General features: G+C 40.2%; 1 protein-coding gene across 1 annotated transcript in view; it reads right to left on the bottom strand.

The window, feature by feature from the left end:
* Ubxn4 (UBX domain protein 4) overlaps nt 1-11,212 on the bottom strand; it is a 32,823-nt gene extending 21,611 nt beyond the window's left edge. The window contains exons 1-3 of the mRNA XM_041648563.1: nt 10,932-11,212; nt 2,004-2,106; nt 656-684 (exon numbers count right to left, since the gene is read on the bottom strand). Coding sequence (XP_041504497.1) covers nt 656-684; nt 2,004-2,106; nt 10,932-11,013 — 214 coding nt within the window. The 5' untranslated portion in view covers nt 11,014-11,212. The remainder of the gene's footprint in view (nt 1-655; nt 685-2,003; nt 2,107-10,931) is intronic.
* Between the last annotated feature and the right edge of the window lie 2,905 nt (nt 11,213-14,117).

Below are 14,117 nucleotides of genomic sequence, written 5' to 3'. Positions count from 1 at the left end.
TTGTAGAGCACATTAGAGTGAAAAAATGCATTTCATTCTACATCGTTATATCTATTTTGCCTGGAGCCACAGATTTTTAACATTTCAACCAAATTATTCCATACTGCTCTTCAGATATTCACATTAAACAAAAAAAACATCAGGACTGGAGAGATGGCTCAGTGGTTAAGAGCACTGACTGCTTTTCCAGAGGACCTGGGTTCAATTCTCAGCACCCACATGGTGGTTTACAACTGTCTGTAACTTCAGTTCTAGGGGACCCAACACCCTCACACAGGCATACATGCAGGCAAAACAGCAATGTACAGAAAACGTAAAAAAAAAAAAATTAATCAAAAAAAGAAAACTTAAAATTAAAAAAATAACAGCACCCGCATGATGGCTCAAAGCTGTCTATAGTAACTCTAGTTCCACAGGACTCAACATCCTCAACCAGCTGTACATGGAGGCAAAATACAATTAAATTTAAAAAAGAAAAACAACACATACTTGGCCATTAGCTATAATGTATTATATATAGCTAATACAAAAGACTGCAACATTGCTTCTATCAAAAGGTAAGTTTTCCCAAATAAAACTAATTCCCAAATTTTTTAATTAAAAAAAGAAAAGCAGATATAATCTATATGAAACCAATGCTTCAATGAAAGGATACAAATTTGTGAAAATTGCAGACAAGCTTCACTGTAAAAAAAAAAATCAAAAGAAAAATCACAACATGAATTCAACTGTATTACATTCATTAAATTTACTGTACCAATCATAAGTATATTTTAAAAATTAGAGGCCGGGCGGTGGTGGCGCACACCTTTAATCCCAGTACTCGGGAGGCAGAGGCAGGCGGATCTCTGTGAGTTCGAGACCAGCCTGGTCTACAAGAGCTAGTTCCAGGACTGGCTCCAAAACCACAGAGAAACCCTGTCTCGAAAAACCAAAAAAATAAATAAATAAATAAATAAAAATTAGATAGAAATATGCTGGAAGGACAAAAATATGAATTTTATTTTACAAAACATTTTTGTTCTTTTTAATTTTTGTTTCATAACTTTCAGATTAAACAATCCTTTCTTCTTATAACCCACAAAGTGGTGGCTGGGTTTGTAAATTAAAAATGTCTATCTTGCTGGGTGTGGTGGCATCCACCTTTAATCCCAGTGCCAGGGAGGCAGAGGTGGGAGAATTTTTATGATTTCTAGGTCAGTGTGGTCTATATAGTGAGCAACCATCTGGAAAAAAAAAATCTCATGTTGCTTCCTTAAATAGCAAATACAATAAAAAATCTTGGCGGCTGGAGAGATGGTTCAGTGGTGCTCTTCCAGAGGACCAGGTTTGACTTCTAGCAGCCACGTGGTGGCTCACAACCATCTGTAACTCTGTTTCTAGGCAATCCAACACCCTTTTCCAACTTCCTTGGGCACTGCAAGTACATGGTGCACCGACATACAGGCAAATACTCATATAATGCACATAAAATAAAAAATTAAAAAAAAAAACCCTTAGCTTGAAACAAGATACAGTGACATAATATTCTGTAATAAGAAGGATTAAAACATCCTAAATATCCATCAAGAAAAACTATCTAAAATAATGAATGGGGGAAAGGTATAGAAAGTTGTTAAATCCATGCCAGGCAGTGGTAGATCACATCTTTAACCTCAGCATTTTAATCTCAGAGGCAGGCGAGTTTGTGAGTTTGAGGCCAGTCTGGTCTACATACTGTGTTTCAAGACACAGCTACACAGGGAAACCCTGCTAGAAAAACAAAACAAACAAAAAAGTTGTCAAATAATAAAGTATAAATAGTAATCATAACAAAATTATTTAAATTCCATTAACTGGATGTGGTGGTACATTCAAAAAATTAAAAAAAGTTCCTAATATATCTTAGTGCCTTAGAGATCTGTACCTATAAAATGAACATTCTTAATAGTTCAAGAATATTATCATAAATGAAAAACATGATTAGAAATAAAAAGTAATGAAACATTAAAGTATAAGCACACCTTTTGGTATCAATTTTAATTGCAACAAAATTGTTTGAAGATGCTTCTGTCACTTTCTCATCTTCCCAGCTTGCAGCCATCTGCGTAGACTGCTCATCATCACCTGTGAACATATTTTAAGAACTCTTAGAAATGCCGAGGTCAGGACTGCTAATTCTAAATTTCTTCCCCCTGTGAAACTAGAACTCAAATAAAATATAATCCACAAGTATTCTTTTTCAAAGAATTTTATGTGTATAAGCTCTTTGCCTTGCATGTATTTAAGAGCATCACATGTGTGCAGTGCTTGAAGAGGCCAAAAGTTGTCTTTGGAAACCCTGGAAATGGAGTTACAACAGTTGTGAGCTACCATGTGAGTGCTGGGAACCAAACTGGTCCTTTGTAAGAACAGTAAATATTTTTCTCCTTCCTTCCTTTTTTGTTTTTGTTTTTGTTTTATCTGAGACAGGGTATCTATATAATCCTGGAACTCACTATTTCTTCCTCCCAAGTGTTGGGATTAAAGACATGCACTACCACACCCAGTTTAGCAAGTGTTCTCTTAACTTCACCAAACTTGAAAACTGATCCTAATGAAGCTGTGGTTATGGTCCCATAGCAGGGTGAGGCTTATCTAGAATGCACAAAACCTTTTGACCCCCAGCAGAGCAAACACACAAAACAAGCCCAAAACACTTTATCCATAACTTCAGTTGACTATTTCAAAAATACATACAAATGAAACTACTGCTTATTATAGCTTCCACTGCTACCACATTTAGCAAAGCTAAAGCAGATGAACATAGAAACCTAAATGAGTCTTCCTTGCTAGGTCTTTTTTTTTAAGACTTATTTATTTTTATTTTATGTGTGTTTTGTCTGCATATATACACACAGACATAAAAATCACACATATGTTTATCTAGTACTCAAAGAGGCCAGAAAAGGCCAGGCAATAAAGGTGCACACTTTCATCCCAGCACTCAGGAGGCAGAGGCAGGCAGTTCTCTTGAATTTGAGGCTAGCTGGGTCTACAGAGTGAGTTCCAGGACAGCCAGGGCTACACGAAGAAACCATGGTGTGTGTAGTGATGGTGGTGGTGGGGAATGGTGGGTGAGGGGAAGATTGAGGAAGAGGACAGAGAGAGCATCAGTTCTCCTGGAACTGGAATTATGAACAGTTGTAAACTACAATGCAATGCTGGGAACTGAACCTATGAAAGAAGAATAAGTGCTCTTAGCTTGTCCAGTCCCACTAGGGTTATCTATTCTTACACAGCAATTGTCTACCATGTAGCTTCTGGGAACTAAACTTGGTGCCTCTTTTTTTTTTTTTTTTTTTTTTTTTTGGTTTTTCGAGACAGGGTTTCTCTGTGGCTTTGGAGCCTGTCCTGGAACTAGCTCTGTAGACCAGGCTGGTCTCGAACTCACAGAGATCCGCCTGCCTCTGCCTCCCGAGTGCTGGGATTAAAGGCGTGCGCCACCATCACCCGGCTAACTTGGTGCCTCTTTAAGAGCAGCAAATGCTCTTTTCCACTGAACCATCTCTACAGCACCACTTAACACTTAGAACTTGCAATGAAAATCATCTCAGGTCACCCACCTTCTAATACACTATGCACCTTAATTATCTTTATTGTTTATTGTCTTTTTCTCCCAATTAGAAAATAGTCCATGAAGGCAAAGACAGTTTTTCATGTTATCTTTTGACTGAAATCCCTACAACAGATCCTGTAGCAGTAAGTATCTAGGCATAGAGCAGGTATTCAGTGTTTATTGAAATGAACATTTAAATGTCTAGCACAGTGAGCATACAGGCGTGCCTACAATACTTGACTGCATATGAATGAGAGAGCTGTGGAGGCTGAAAAATGCAGGCCCATTTCTACCTTGTCGGAAGGTCAGAGAGTTTGGAGACTGACTGGTGTAAGAATGTCTTTTGAAATTACGAGAGCTCAATGCCATCCTGACAGGTAGTCAAGATGTGCAAATGTACTTCTGCTCTTTCTATTGTCTATGAGGTCACCTAGGGAAGGGCGGGTCTTTAGCTTATGTGACCTAGAACACATTACTACCTAGATGCTAATTAGGTAGTAATTACGTAGCTAATTAGACAGAATGCTAATGATTTAATGTCTCAGAGTGATAAGGCCATTGACTGTGTGAGTTATCCTATGTATCATGTTAATAAAGTCTTTTGTTACCTTCTCCCCCAGTTTACATTGGGTATAAAAGCTGGGGAAAAATAAACCCAATGAATTTCAGGATTTCAGTCACTGAAATGCCCTCCCAATACTTTCTATGTTTTCTGTCTTATTATTTGTATGAGCCTTCATATTCTTTACTTATATTTCTTCAATTTCCACGCCCCTACCCTGGTATGAAGTGTTTTTGTTGAGGCCAGTCCTCAACAGAGAGCCTATGAAAAATTTGGACATGGAAATGGGACAGATCAAAACCAGTAAGAATACCCATTTTAACTAAGTCATGGAAGTTACAACAAAGAAAATAAAGGAAAGTTGCCATTTGCAAATGAGAGCATTCTGAATGAGTTTCCAGAGACAATGGGGTAGGAAGAAATAATAAATTCTTAAGAAAATGACTCAACTATCAACCTAGAAAATAGCTACTTAAAACATTCTTTCTGTAAGCATTTCAAGGAGACAGTAAAGAGTGAGAAATCTTATGTAATCATTCTTTTATTTACTATTTTATTTCAGTTCTTCTATTCTGGCATTTGGCTTATTTACTAGATATAAAACACTGTTCTCAACACAGCTTAAAACCTAGTGATATGGCTGGGGAGATGGCTCAGAGGATAAGAGCACTGGCTGCTCTTCCAGAGGACCTGGGTTCAATACCCAGCACCTATATGCCAGGTGCACAACTGTCTGTATCTCTGGTTCCTGATGTGGGATGTCCTTCTGTGTATGTGCTGCTTTTATTGGTTGATGAATAAAGCTATTTGAGCCAATGGCTTAGCAGAGTAAAGCCAGGTGGGAAATCAGAAGAGATAGAAGGGTAGGCAGAGTCAGGGAGATGCCATGTAGCTGCCTAAGGAAGACTCTGGAGTCTTACTGGTAGGTCATAGCCTCATGGTGATACATAGATTAACAGGAATGGGTTAATTTAAGATGTATGAGTTTAGGAATACGCCTAAGCTATTGGTCTAGCAGTGTTGTAATTAATATAGTTTCTGTGTGATTATTGGGGTCTGGGCGGCTGGGAAACAAATGTGCAGTCTCCATTTACAGGTTACAGGGGATCTGACACTCTCTCACAGACACACATGCAGGCAAAACACCAATTCACATAAAATAAAAATGAATAAATTAAAAGTGTGTGTATCTCCAAACAAGTAGACAACTACCAACTCATAAAGCAGTAATTGCTATGAATGAGAGTGTTTAGGTTTGGGAAGACAGTTCTGTTAGTAACAAGAAGATCTGAGTTTGATTCCCAGGATGTGAGCACACATACAAATAAATAAAATCTATCATGGTCAGAGAAGACTTTTCTGAGATGACTTCTCTTTCTCTTTTTATTTCCTTTTTCTGAGACAGGGTTTCTCTACATAGCCCAGGATGTACTGGACCTCACTATGTAGAACAGGCTAGCCTTGAATTCCCAAGTGCTGGGATTAAAGACATGCCCCACCATATCCATCTCTAAGGTGACATTTAAGATAGGACCAAAGAATTGAGCCATACCAAATACAGAAAAGTTCAGCATGCAGAAAGAATACATGTACAGAGAAAGATCTGTGTGGCTGGGAAAATAATAAACAATGGAGAACAGGAGAGAAATGAAACTGAAAAGCTAATGAGGGCTACCCACATCATGGATTATCTAACAGAATGTACAATGGTGACATTTAGCTAGAAACCCTGAGGGAGAATAACAAATGAAGGCAATAAACATATTTAAGCTTGAGTCAATCCTAAATAGACTAGTTTTCGTTTTGCTATTTTGTAAAGCATAGTACCTTACACTGGTTAGGTTAGGGTCCCACTATCTGTTCCTGACTCAGCCTTGTGACGGCAGCAGCAGGAGAAGCTAATTTTCTACTAATTATTTATTTATTTATTTAGTTTGGTTTTTCAAGACAGGGTTTCTCTCTATAACACTCCTGCCTGTCCTGGGACTTGCTTTGTAGACCAGGCTGGTGTCAAACTCACAGAGATCTGCCTGTCTCTGCCTCTGGAGTGCTGGGATTAAAAGCATGCGCCACCACCACCTGGTTGAGAAGCTTCTTAACACTAAGTTCCACTAGAATTACCAGTGCCATTGTCAGTATCTTTTGTGTCTTAATTTTAATCAAATTATCACCCACATTTTAAAATCAGGTGACCCTAAGATTTTAGGAGAACACATGCTATACATGGTAGCAGCAACATCCAAAGTGAAGATACTTAAAGTGTGCCAACAAACTCTGAAGCACAGACAGCTGCAGTCTTTCACCACCCAAACTAAGAAAGAAATCTCAAATGCTCAAACCTTATAGGCTTTGTGATCTATGCTAACCAAAGAGGGCAGCCAACAGTATCAGACATGAACAATTTTCAGACTAGACAGACAGCTTTGCTACAAAGTCTCCTCAACAGATTTTTGTACTATGGTACAACTGTCTTTACATCTTTCAGTTTAAACAGCTAAAACTAGAAATTCTTTTTTTTTTAAATATTTTTAACTCGTTTTTAAAATATTTATTTATTTATTATGTATACAATATTCTGTCTGTGTGTGTATGCCTAAAGGCCAGAAGAGGGCACCAGATCTCATTACAGACGGTTGTGAGCCACCATGTGGTTGCTGGGAATTGAACTCAGGACCTTTGGAAGAGCAGGCAATGCTCTTAACCGCTGAGCCATCTCTCCAGCCCCCTAAAACTAGAAATTCTTGTTAATTCAGTTGAATTATCTCTAGTTTCTAATACAACTCTACAATTAATTTTTAATTAAATTAAATATTTAATTTTACTCCATTCATGAAAATTTTATTAATCAAAGCCAGATGCCGTAGCCCATGCTTAAAGTCCTAGATACTTGGGAGGCTGAGGCTAGGAGGATTACTAAGTCCAGGAATTGGAGGGCAGCCTGGGCAATAGCAAGACTTAGCCTCTAAAAAAGTAAAAGGAAACAATTTCATAAAATAAAAACTTGCCTAAAACTTTTTCCCTGAAATAATTTGTAAAAAATATTTATGTGTGTTTATGTAGATCACATATGTACAGAAGGCTGTGGAGTCAGAAGAGGCATCAAATCCCCTAGATCTGGAGTTGTAAGTGGTTCTAAGTTGCACATGGGTGCTGAACCTAGGTCCTCCGCAGAAGCAAAAAAACGCTCTTAACCACTGAGCCATCTCTCCAGTCCCTGTATGTAGTGTGTGTGTGTACCTGAAATAGTTTTTTGAACATTCTTGAAACACTTCCTCTAGCTATAGCTACCTTTTACATTTCTTAATAAGTTGAATTTTGTTTCATTTTTAGAGATAGGGTTTCTCTGTGTAGCCCTGGCTGTCCTGTAACTCAACACTGTAGACCAGGCTGGCCTTGAACTCACAGAGATGCATCTGCCTCTGTCTCCCAAGTGCTAGAATTAAAGGTATGTGACCATCACCCAGCAATAAACTGAATTTTTATATATAAGTTGAATTTTTTAAAGGTTGATATATTATTAATGGGATCTCAGATCAAGAAAACCCTAAGTTCTAGACATATTCTTCAAGTTAAGAACAAAGCTCTAGGCCCAGGCATGTATAACCATGTGTCAAAGCATAAGAGAATAGCTATGTCTATGGTACAATATAAAGTCCTGTGAACTTGTTTAAAATATCTTGAGAACTATTTGGCTGGGGATGGGGTGGTGATGGTGGTGAAACTTGATTCTGAGGTTCTAAGGTGTGAACTCCACAGACAGCAGTGTCATGTCACAATGTCTAAAGATGGGGCCTACCCGTTAGGTGCTATCAGAATGTTGCTGCTTTATGATCCCAGTGTCTATACATTTTTTTTATTTTTATTTATTTTATTTTAATGGCTTTTTTGAGACAGGGTTTCTCTGTAGTTTTGGAGCCTGTCCTGGAACTAGCTCTCATAAGCCAGTAGGCCTCGAACTCACAAAGATCCACCTGCCTCTGCTGGGATTAAAGGCTGTGTCTATACATTCTTAGAGCAACATTTATCCTACTTTGTGTTGGGATGACCTAGCTAAAACTCTAGGTCTTGGAAGAGGTTAAGGGACAGACTCCACTGTCCATTCCTAACAGTATTTCTGCAAACATTCAATGGTCGATGATATTCTAAATATATCTAATACCAGCAAATTTCAGTAAAGTTAACTGAGGAGTGTGTATATTTTTACAGCTTTCAAATATTTGTTAATCAAATCTAGCAAGTTAGACTAGGGGTCTAGTTCTTTAGTAGAACAATTACCTGGCATGAATGTAGCCCCAGGTTTGGACCCACCCATGAAGGGGAACTTTTTTCTTTCAAGTTAACTGACTGCCTTAGTACTTTTTAGGAATGGTTATGTATCATCAATGGCATGTTCTGCTAAACAAACATGGATACTATGATTCTAAAGTTCATTTATCTACTGATTTATTTTACCATATAACCTACAACTGTTCTTTTCCTCCTTTTTTTTTTTTTTTTTGAGACGTGTTTCTCTTTGTAACCCTGGTTATCCAGGAACTCACTCTGTAGACAGGGCTAGCCTCAAACTCAGAGAGTTTCCTGCCTCTGCCTCCTGAGTGCTGGGAGTAAAGGCCTGTACCACCACCACACGGCTGTTTGTTGTTTTTGTCTTTAAAAAACAAAGAAAAAAAGCCCCCAGATATAACCTATGCACTTGGAAGGCTGAAGAAGGAAGACAATTATGAGTTTGGGGTCAGCCTAGACTACAAAGTAAGACCCTGTCTCAAAAACAAATGAACAAAAGCAAGATACTTTTTCTAAGTGGATAAAATATTTTACTGTTAAGCCAGGTATGGTGGTGCACACCTTCGATTCCAGTACCTGGGAGGCAAAGGCAGACAGATCTCTGAGTAGTTTAACCCTGTAAAAATAAAATTCCCCTCACTGTTAAAATGTAAATTTTAATCTGGTGTGGTTGCACAAGCCTATAATCCCAAAACTTGGGAGCTCAAGGCCAGCCTGTGCTATCTGTGAGATCCTGTCTCAAAGCAATAAAAACCAACCAACCATTTTTTCTGAGCCTGGTTCAAGTTACTTTACAACACTGGACCTAAGATGTTCAAGTATAGAAACAGTGAAAATAAAATACCACATACCCCCCCCCCAAAAAAAAAGCTATTGAAATTTTGTGAAGAACACAGTTTAAAATGTTATAAACTAGGGTTGTAGAGATAGTTCAGTAGTTAAAAGCACTAGCTGCTCTTTCAGAGGACCTGGGTTCAATTCCCAAACCCACGTGATGGCTTACAACCATATTAAAATCTCATAAACCTATTGACTTCATACTATAGTGTCATAGTCTTTTCATTCTTATGTGACTATTGTCCTTACTGGATTACAAGACTTATTTATTTATTTATTTAATGCATAATACAACTTCAATAGAATCTAAATGATTTATGCTCTAACTTAACAGTATCATGCTAAAAATTTAGTATAACAGACATTTAAATTTTAAGGCTAAATAAACTCATATTTCAGTCATTTTTCTTTACAAAAATGGACAAATTATAGAATTACTAGAGATGAGGGTCAATTATGAGTACAATGTTACTAAACACAAGTAGGTGAAGAAACACACTTCAGGGGCTGGAGAGAGAGCTCAGCAGTTAAGAGCACCAATGGCTGCTTTTCCAGAGGACCCGAGTTCAATTCCCAGCACCCACACGACAGTTCACACCTGTCTGTAACTCCAGTTCCAGGCCTTTGACACCCTCCAACAGACATACATACAGGCAAAACACCAATGAACGTAAAATTAAAAAAATACACTTCAAATTAACAGTTGTCACCCAAATTGTTCCATGTAACAAGAATGTAGAAAACTACAGAAGCAGATGATTGACTGCAAATATACAAGACTTCAGAAATAAAACAGATTATGGAACAAAATAATACAGAGAAACATAGGGTAATGAGTTAGCGCATGTCTGGAAAACTAGACTTTACATTAGAAGGTAAGAATCACGACTGAGTATGTACTTTTAAAACTATGTTAAAAGAGTGTGAGTGTATGTGTGTGTGTGTGTAGTCAACTTGTAATAAATCTAAGTTATATCTTAGATTACCCTCCTAGCGCTATCATAAAAGATTACCCCTCTACGAAGCTTATGTTTCAGGAACATTCTAAGACAGCTGCTGTGGACACCAAGTGGTTTCTTTGTGGCTTACCGATGACACAGCTTTCTTGACAGCTCACAACTAATTAGACCCAATTGTCTGCCTAGTGGCTCGTCCCAATCCCACCTGAACGTCCAGAATTAAAAGGACGTTTAAGCCCCCTTGAAAGGGGGATCCTAGAGGATCAAGGGGGAACCGGGGCGGGGGTTTATGGGGGTCTGCCGGCGACAAACCGACTGCCGGGGCCTACAGGGCGCTTCTCCTGGCAGGGTTCAGTGTTTGGGGACAGGGCCTGGAATGCGCTCCCCACACAGAAGCACAGGGGTCAGGCCGGCGTCCCAAACAGAGCCAGAGCCACCGAGGAGTCCCGAGCCCGCCCGCGGTCTGAAGAAGCTTGGCGTCCGGGTCGGTCCCGCAGCCGGGACAAGCCCGGAGCCAAGCAACAGAAAACCTAACTGGCCCCGATCGGGGACGAGCGGACCCGAACAGACCCGAGCGGACTTGGCGACAGGCTTAGGCTGTGGGAACCCAGCCGCAGCGCGGGTCCTCCCACCGGGTCCACTCGACGCTAACGAGAACCAGGAAAAACGCACTACCTCGGTTCCTTCCCTCTCAGGCCCACTCCCCAGTCACCTGCCACGAACACCACGAAGACAGCGCCGCTCCTTTTAGCCGACGCGATGGCCGCCGGAATGGCGCCCTGGAACCACAGCATCGCTCCCCTCAGGCCCAGGCGCTCGCTCGGTGTGTCGTCGCCGCGGTGCCGCAGCCGGGCCCGCCCTCCTCGTTTTTCGGCCTCGCGGCTCGGGGAACCACCGGCTGGTCGGACGCCGCGTCTGAGGATCCAGCTCCTCACCGACTCGTACGCCGGACGGCCGCCCCCCTGGGGACGCGCACGGGAGCGCGCTCGGCAGGAAAAGCACGCCCCCGTGTCACGTGACAACACGCGTAGTCCGGGGGCGCGCGCTCCCGTGCCTGGTTGGCTAGGTAAATCAGCCTGCGCGCGCGCCCGCAAAGCCAGGTTCCGAGTCCAGGAAGAGGAAGGCTGCTTCAGGAAGGATGACTAACCGCTACGGCACGTTGGCGTCGCCTGCCGTGAGGCTCCCTGGGAGTTGTAGTCTTTCGAGTCTTGTTTATTTCCTTGTTGAAATATAAACGACGAAAGGGGGCAGTAGTGGGCGCCACAACGCTGTAAGAATAAATGCTAGATAGCGAGTTGCTATCACTCTCTTACTTTGTTCCACAAAGAAATAAAAATAAGCTTTACAGGGGCTTACCGGAAGCCTTTGGTTTCTATTTAGTGTGACCTATGAAAAAGACAGAGTGGCATGGTGGCGATTGCCTTTGATCCCAAGCACTCTGGAGACAGAGGTGGTTGGATCTTTGAGAGCTTGAGGCCAGCCTGGTCTAAATGGTGAGTTCCAGGACACGAAGGATATGTAGAGAAACCCTGAATCAAAAATCAAACAAACGAAAGAAGAAAAAGACTGGATAAAGGCACAAGCGTAGTTTGTATATTACCATAAACCCCATATACAAGGGGCGGTATTGGCAGAATACTGACCTTCGAGGATACAATGAGCATTGACTAACTACAGGACATTCTAAAACCTCTAGACACTATACTATTGAGACAACTTATTTATTTTTATTCCCATGAGAACAATCTTGCTATGCAGTCCAGGCTGGCTTCAGAATGGACATCTGTTATTGAAAGACCCCAGCTTAGCTGCAGTAACGCCATTTTGCAAGGCTTTCACACAAACAAGTATAAGTTCAAGGTAAAGTTGGTACTCCTAGGCTGTCAGACAGGATATCTGTGGTCAGACATCAGGCCTAGGAGGGGAACGAAAAGTTCTGGGACAAACTACATGTGCCCTAGATAGAACCAAGTCAGCTATCATCAGATCTTCATGTCCCCGAGGAACTTGTCCTCAAGTAAACCCATCACCTCATTCAAACTGACCAATGAAATCCCTGTAACCATGCATCTGCTTCTGTATGCCTGCTTTTGCCGTCCTTTTTCCTATAAAAAGACCCTTACCCAGCCTGCCAACGTGCAAGTCTTCCAAATAGACTCTGACGCCTGCAGGTACCTGTGCACTTCTTAATAATAATAAAAAAAAAAAAAACCTCTTGCTGTTGCAGCCAGTGGTCTCGGACTGTTCCTTGGGTTCAGGGGTCTCCTCCTGAGGGAAGGTCCTCTCTGAGGGTCTTTCATTATAATTGTCGTTATCAACTGGATTTGGACTCACTTAGGAGATATGACCTTTGGGCTATCTGTGAGGTGGTTTTCAGAGTTTAACAGAAGAGGGAAGAGTCATTCTGAATGTGGGTGACACCATCCTGAATAGAAAGAAATATTTTTTCTTTCCTTCTTTCTTTCTTTTCTTTTTTTTTTTTTTTTGGTTTTTTTCGAGACAGGGTTTCTCTGTAGCTTTGGAGCCTGTCCTGGAACTAACTCTGTAGACCAGGCTGGTCTCAAACTCACAGAGATCCGCCTGCCTCTGCCTCCCGAGTGCTGGGATCAAAGGCGTGTGCCACCATCGCCTGGCATATTTTTTTCTTTGAACTTGTTTTCTGTCAAGTATTTCATCACAGCCACAAGTATCTAATCCGCCATCCTTCTGCCTCAGCATTAATAGTACTGAGATTATAGGCCTGTGCTATAATGTCTAGTCGATGGCCACTTTTTTTTTAATTTGGTGTGTTGAGTTCTTTTTGTTATTATTGCTTGTTTGTTTGTTTGTTTTTGTTTAATCAAGATAGAGTTTCGCTGTGGGTAGCCCTGGCAATCCTGGTACTCATTATGTAGATCAGGTTGGCCTCGAATTCACAGAGAACTACTTGACCCTGCCTCACAAGAACTGGGCTGGATTAAAGGTGTGTGCCACCACAGCCCTGTCCATAGTCACTTTTTGAACACTTATTTTCTAGCTGCTTTCTCTACGGTAATACAAAAGAGGAAAGGAATGGTTTCATTTCTGTTGCTATTTGAGAATGTCTTAAAAGATATGGCAATTTGAGGTTGTTTGACATTGAAAATAAATATATTTATATTATACTTATAAATATATTTATTATATTTAGTAATTTAATTACATTATATGCTTTTTCTTAAATAAGATCTGAGGATTTATGTGACTTAATGTTGCATAAGTAATTACATTTTCCACATCAAATCTACTTATCTATATCTGACAGTCTTTAAGGGAGGTAATAATAAAGACACTTTTCTATATTTTACCTAAAAATAGCTAACAAATTACAACTCAGAGTTTGTTTCTTTCAGCCAATTTAAAAAAACTGAAACATAATGATTACCTCCTTATATAGGACACCATTTTCAAGAACTAAAAATTGATTTTTTCACTTCAATTTTCACTTTATTTTTTTCTCTCCTCTCTTCTCCATTGCTAGGAACAAAATTCAGGGTCTTATGTATGGTAGGCAAGCATGCTTCTACAACTCCAGCCGTGTGGACTTACTAAGATTCAACCTGCAATCAGGTAGGACTTTGAGTTTTCACAATAAAGAAATGGTAAATGAGACAGATTCATTTAACTTGGTTTAAACATTCTACAATGTATTCATGTATTGAAGACATATGGGACATATACACAACTTTATGCTTTTATATGTCATTTAAAAATAGCTTAGGCTCAGGGTATAACTAAGTGGAAGGATTGAAGTCCTGGGTGCCACCCCCAGGAAGGCATGAACTGGATGGAGTGTCACACAACTATAATCCCAGCTCTTGGGGTGGTTAAGGCAAGAAGCTCACAAGGTCAAGGTTATTCTTGCTTGTAGGCAGAGACT

The sequence above is a fragment of the Microtus oregoni genome, unplaced genomic scaffold, assembly GCF_018167655.1.
Source record: "Microtus oregoni isolate MIOR12 unplaced genomic scaffold, Mior012 000003F_ref0000135, whole genome shotgun sequence".
Classification (NCBI taxonomy): Eukaryota; Metazoa; Chordata; class Mammalia; order Rodentia; family Cricetidae; genus Microtus; species Microtus oregoni.
This window is presented reverse-complemented; position numbering and strand designations above follow the sequence as displayed.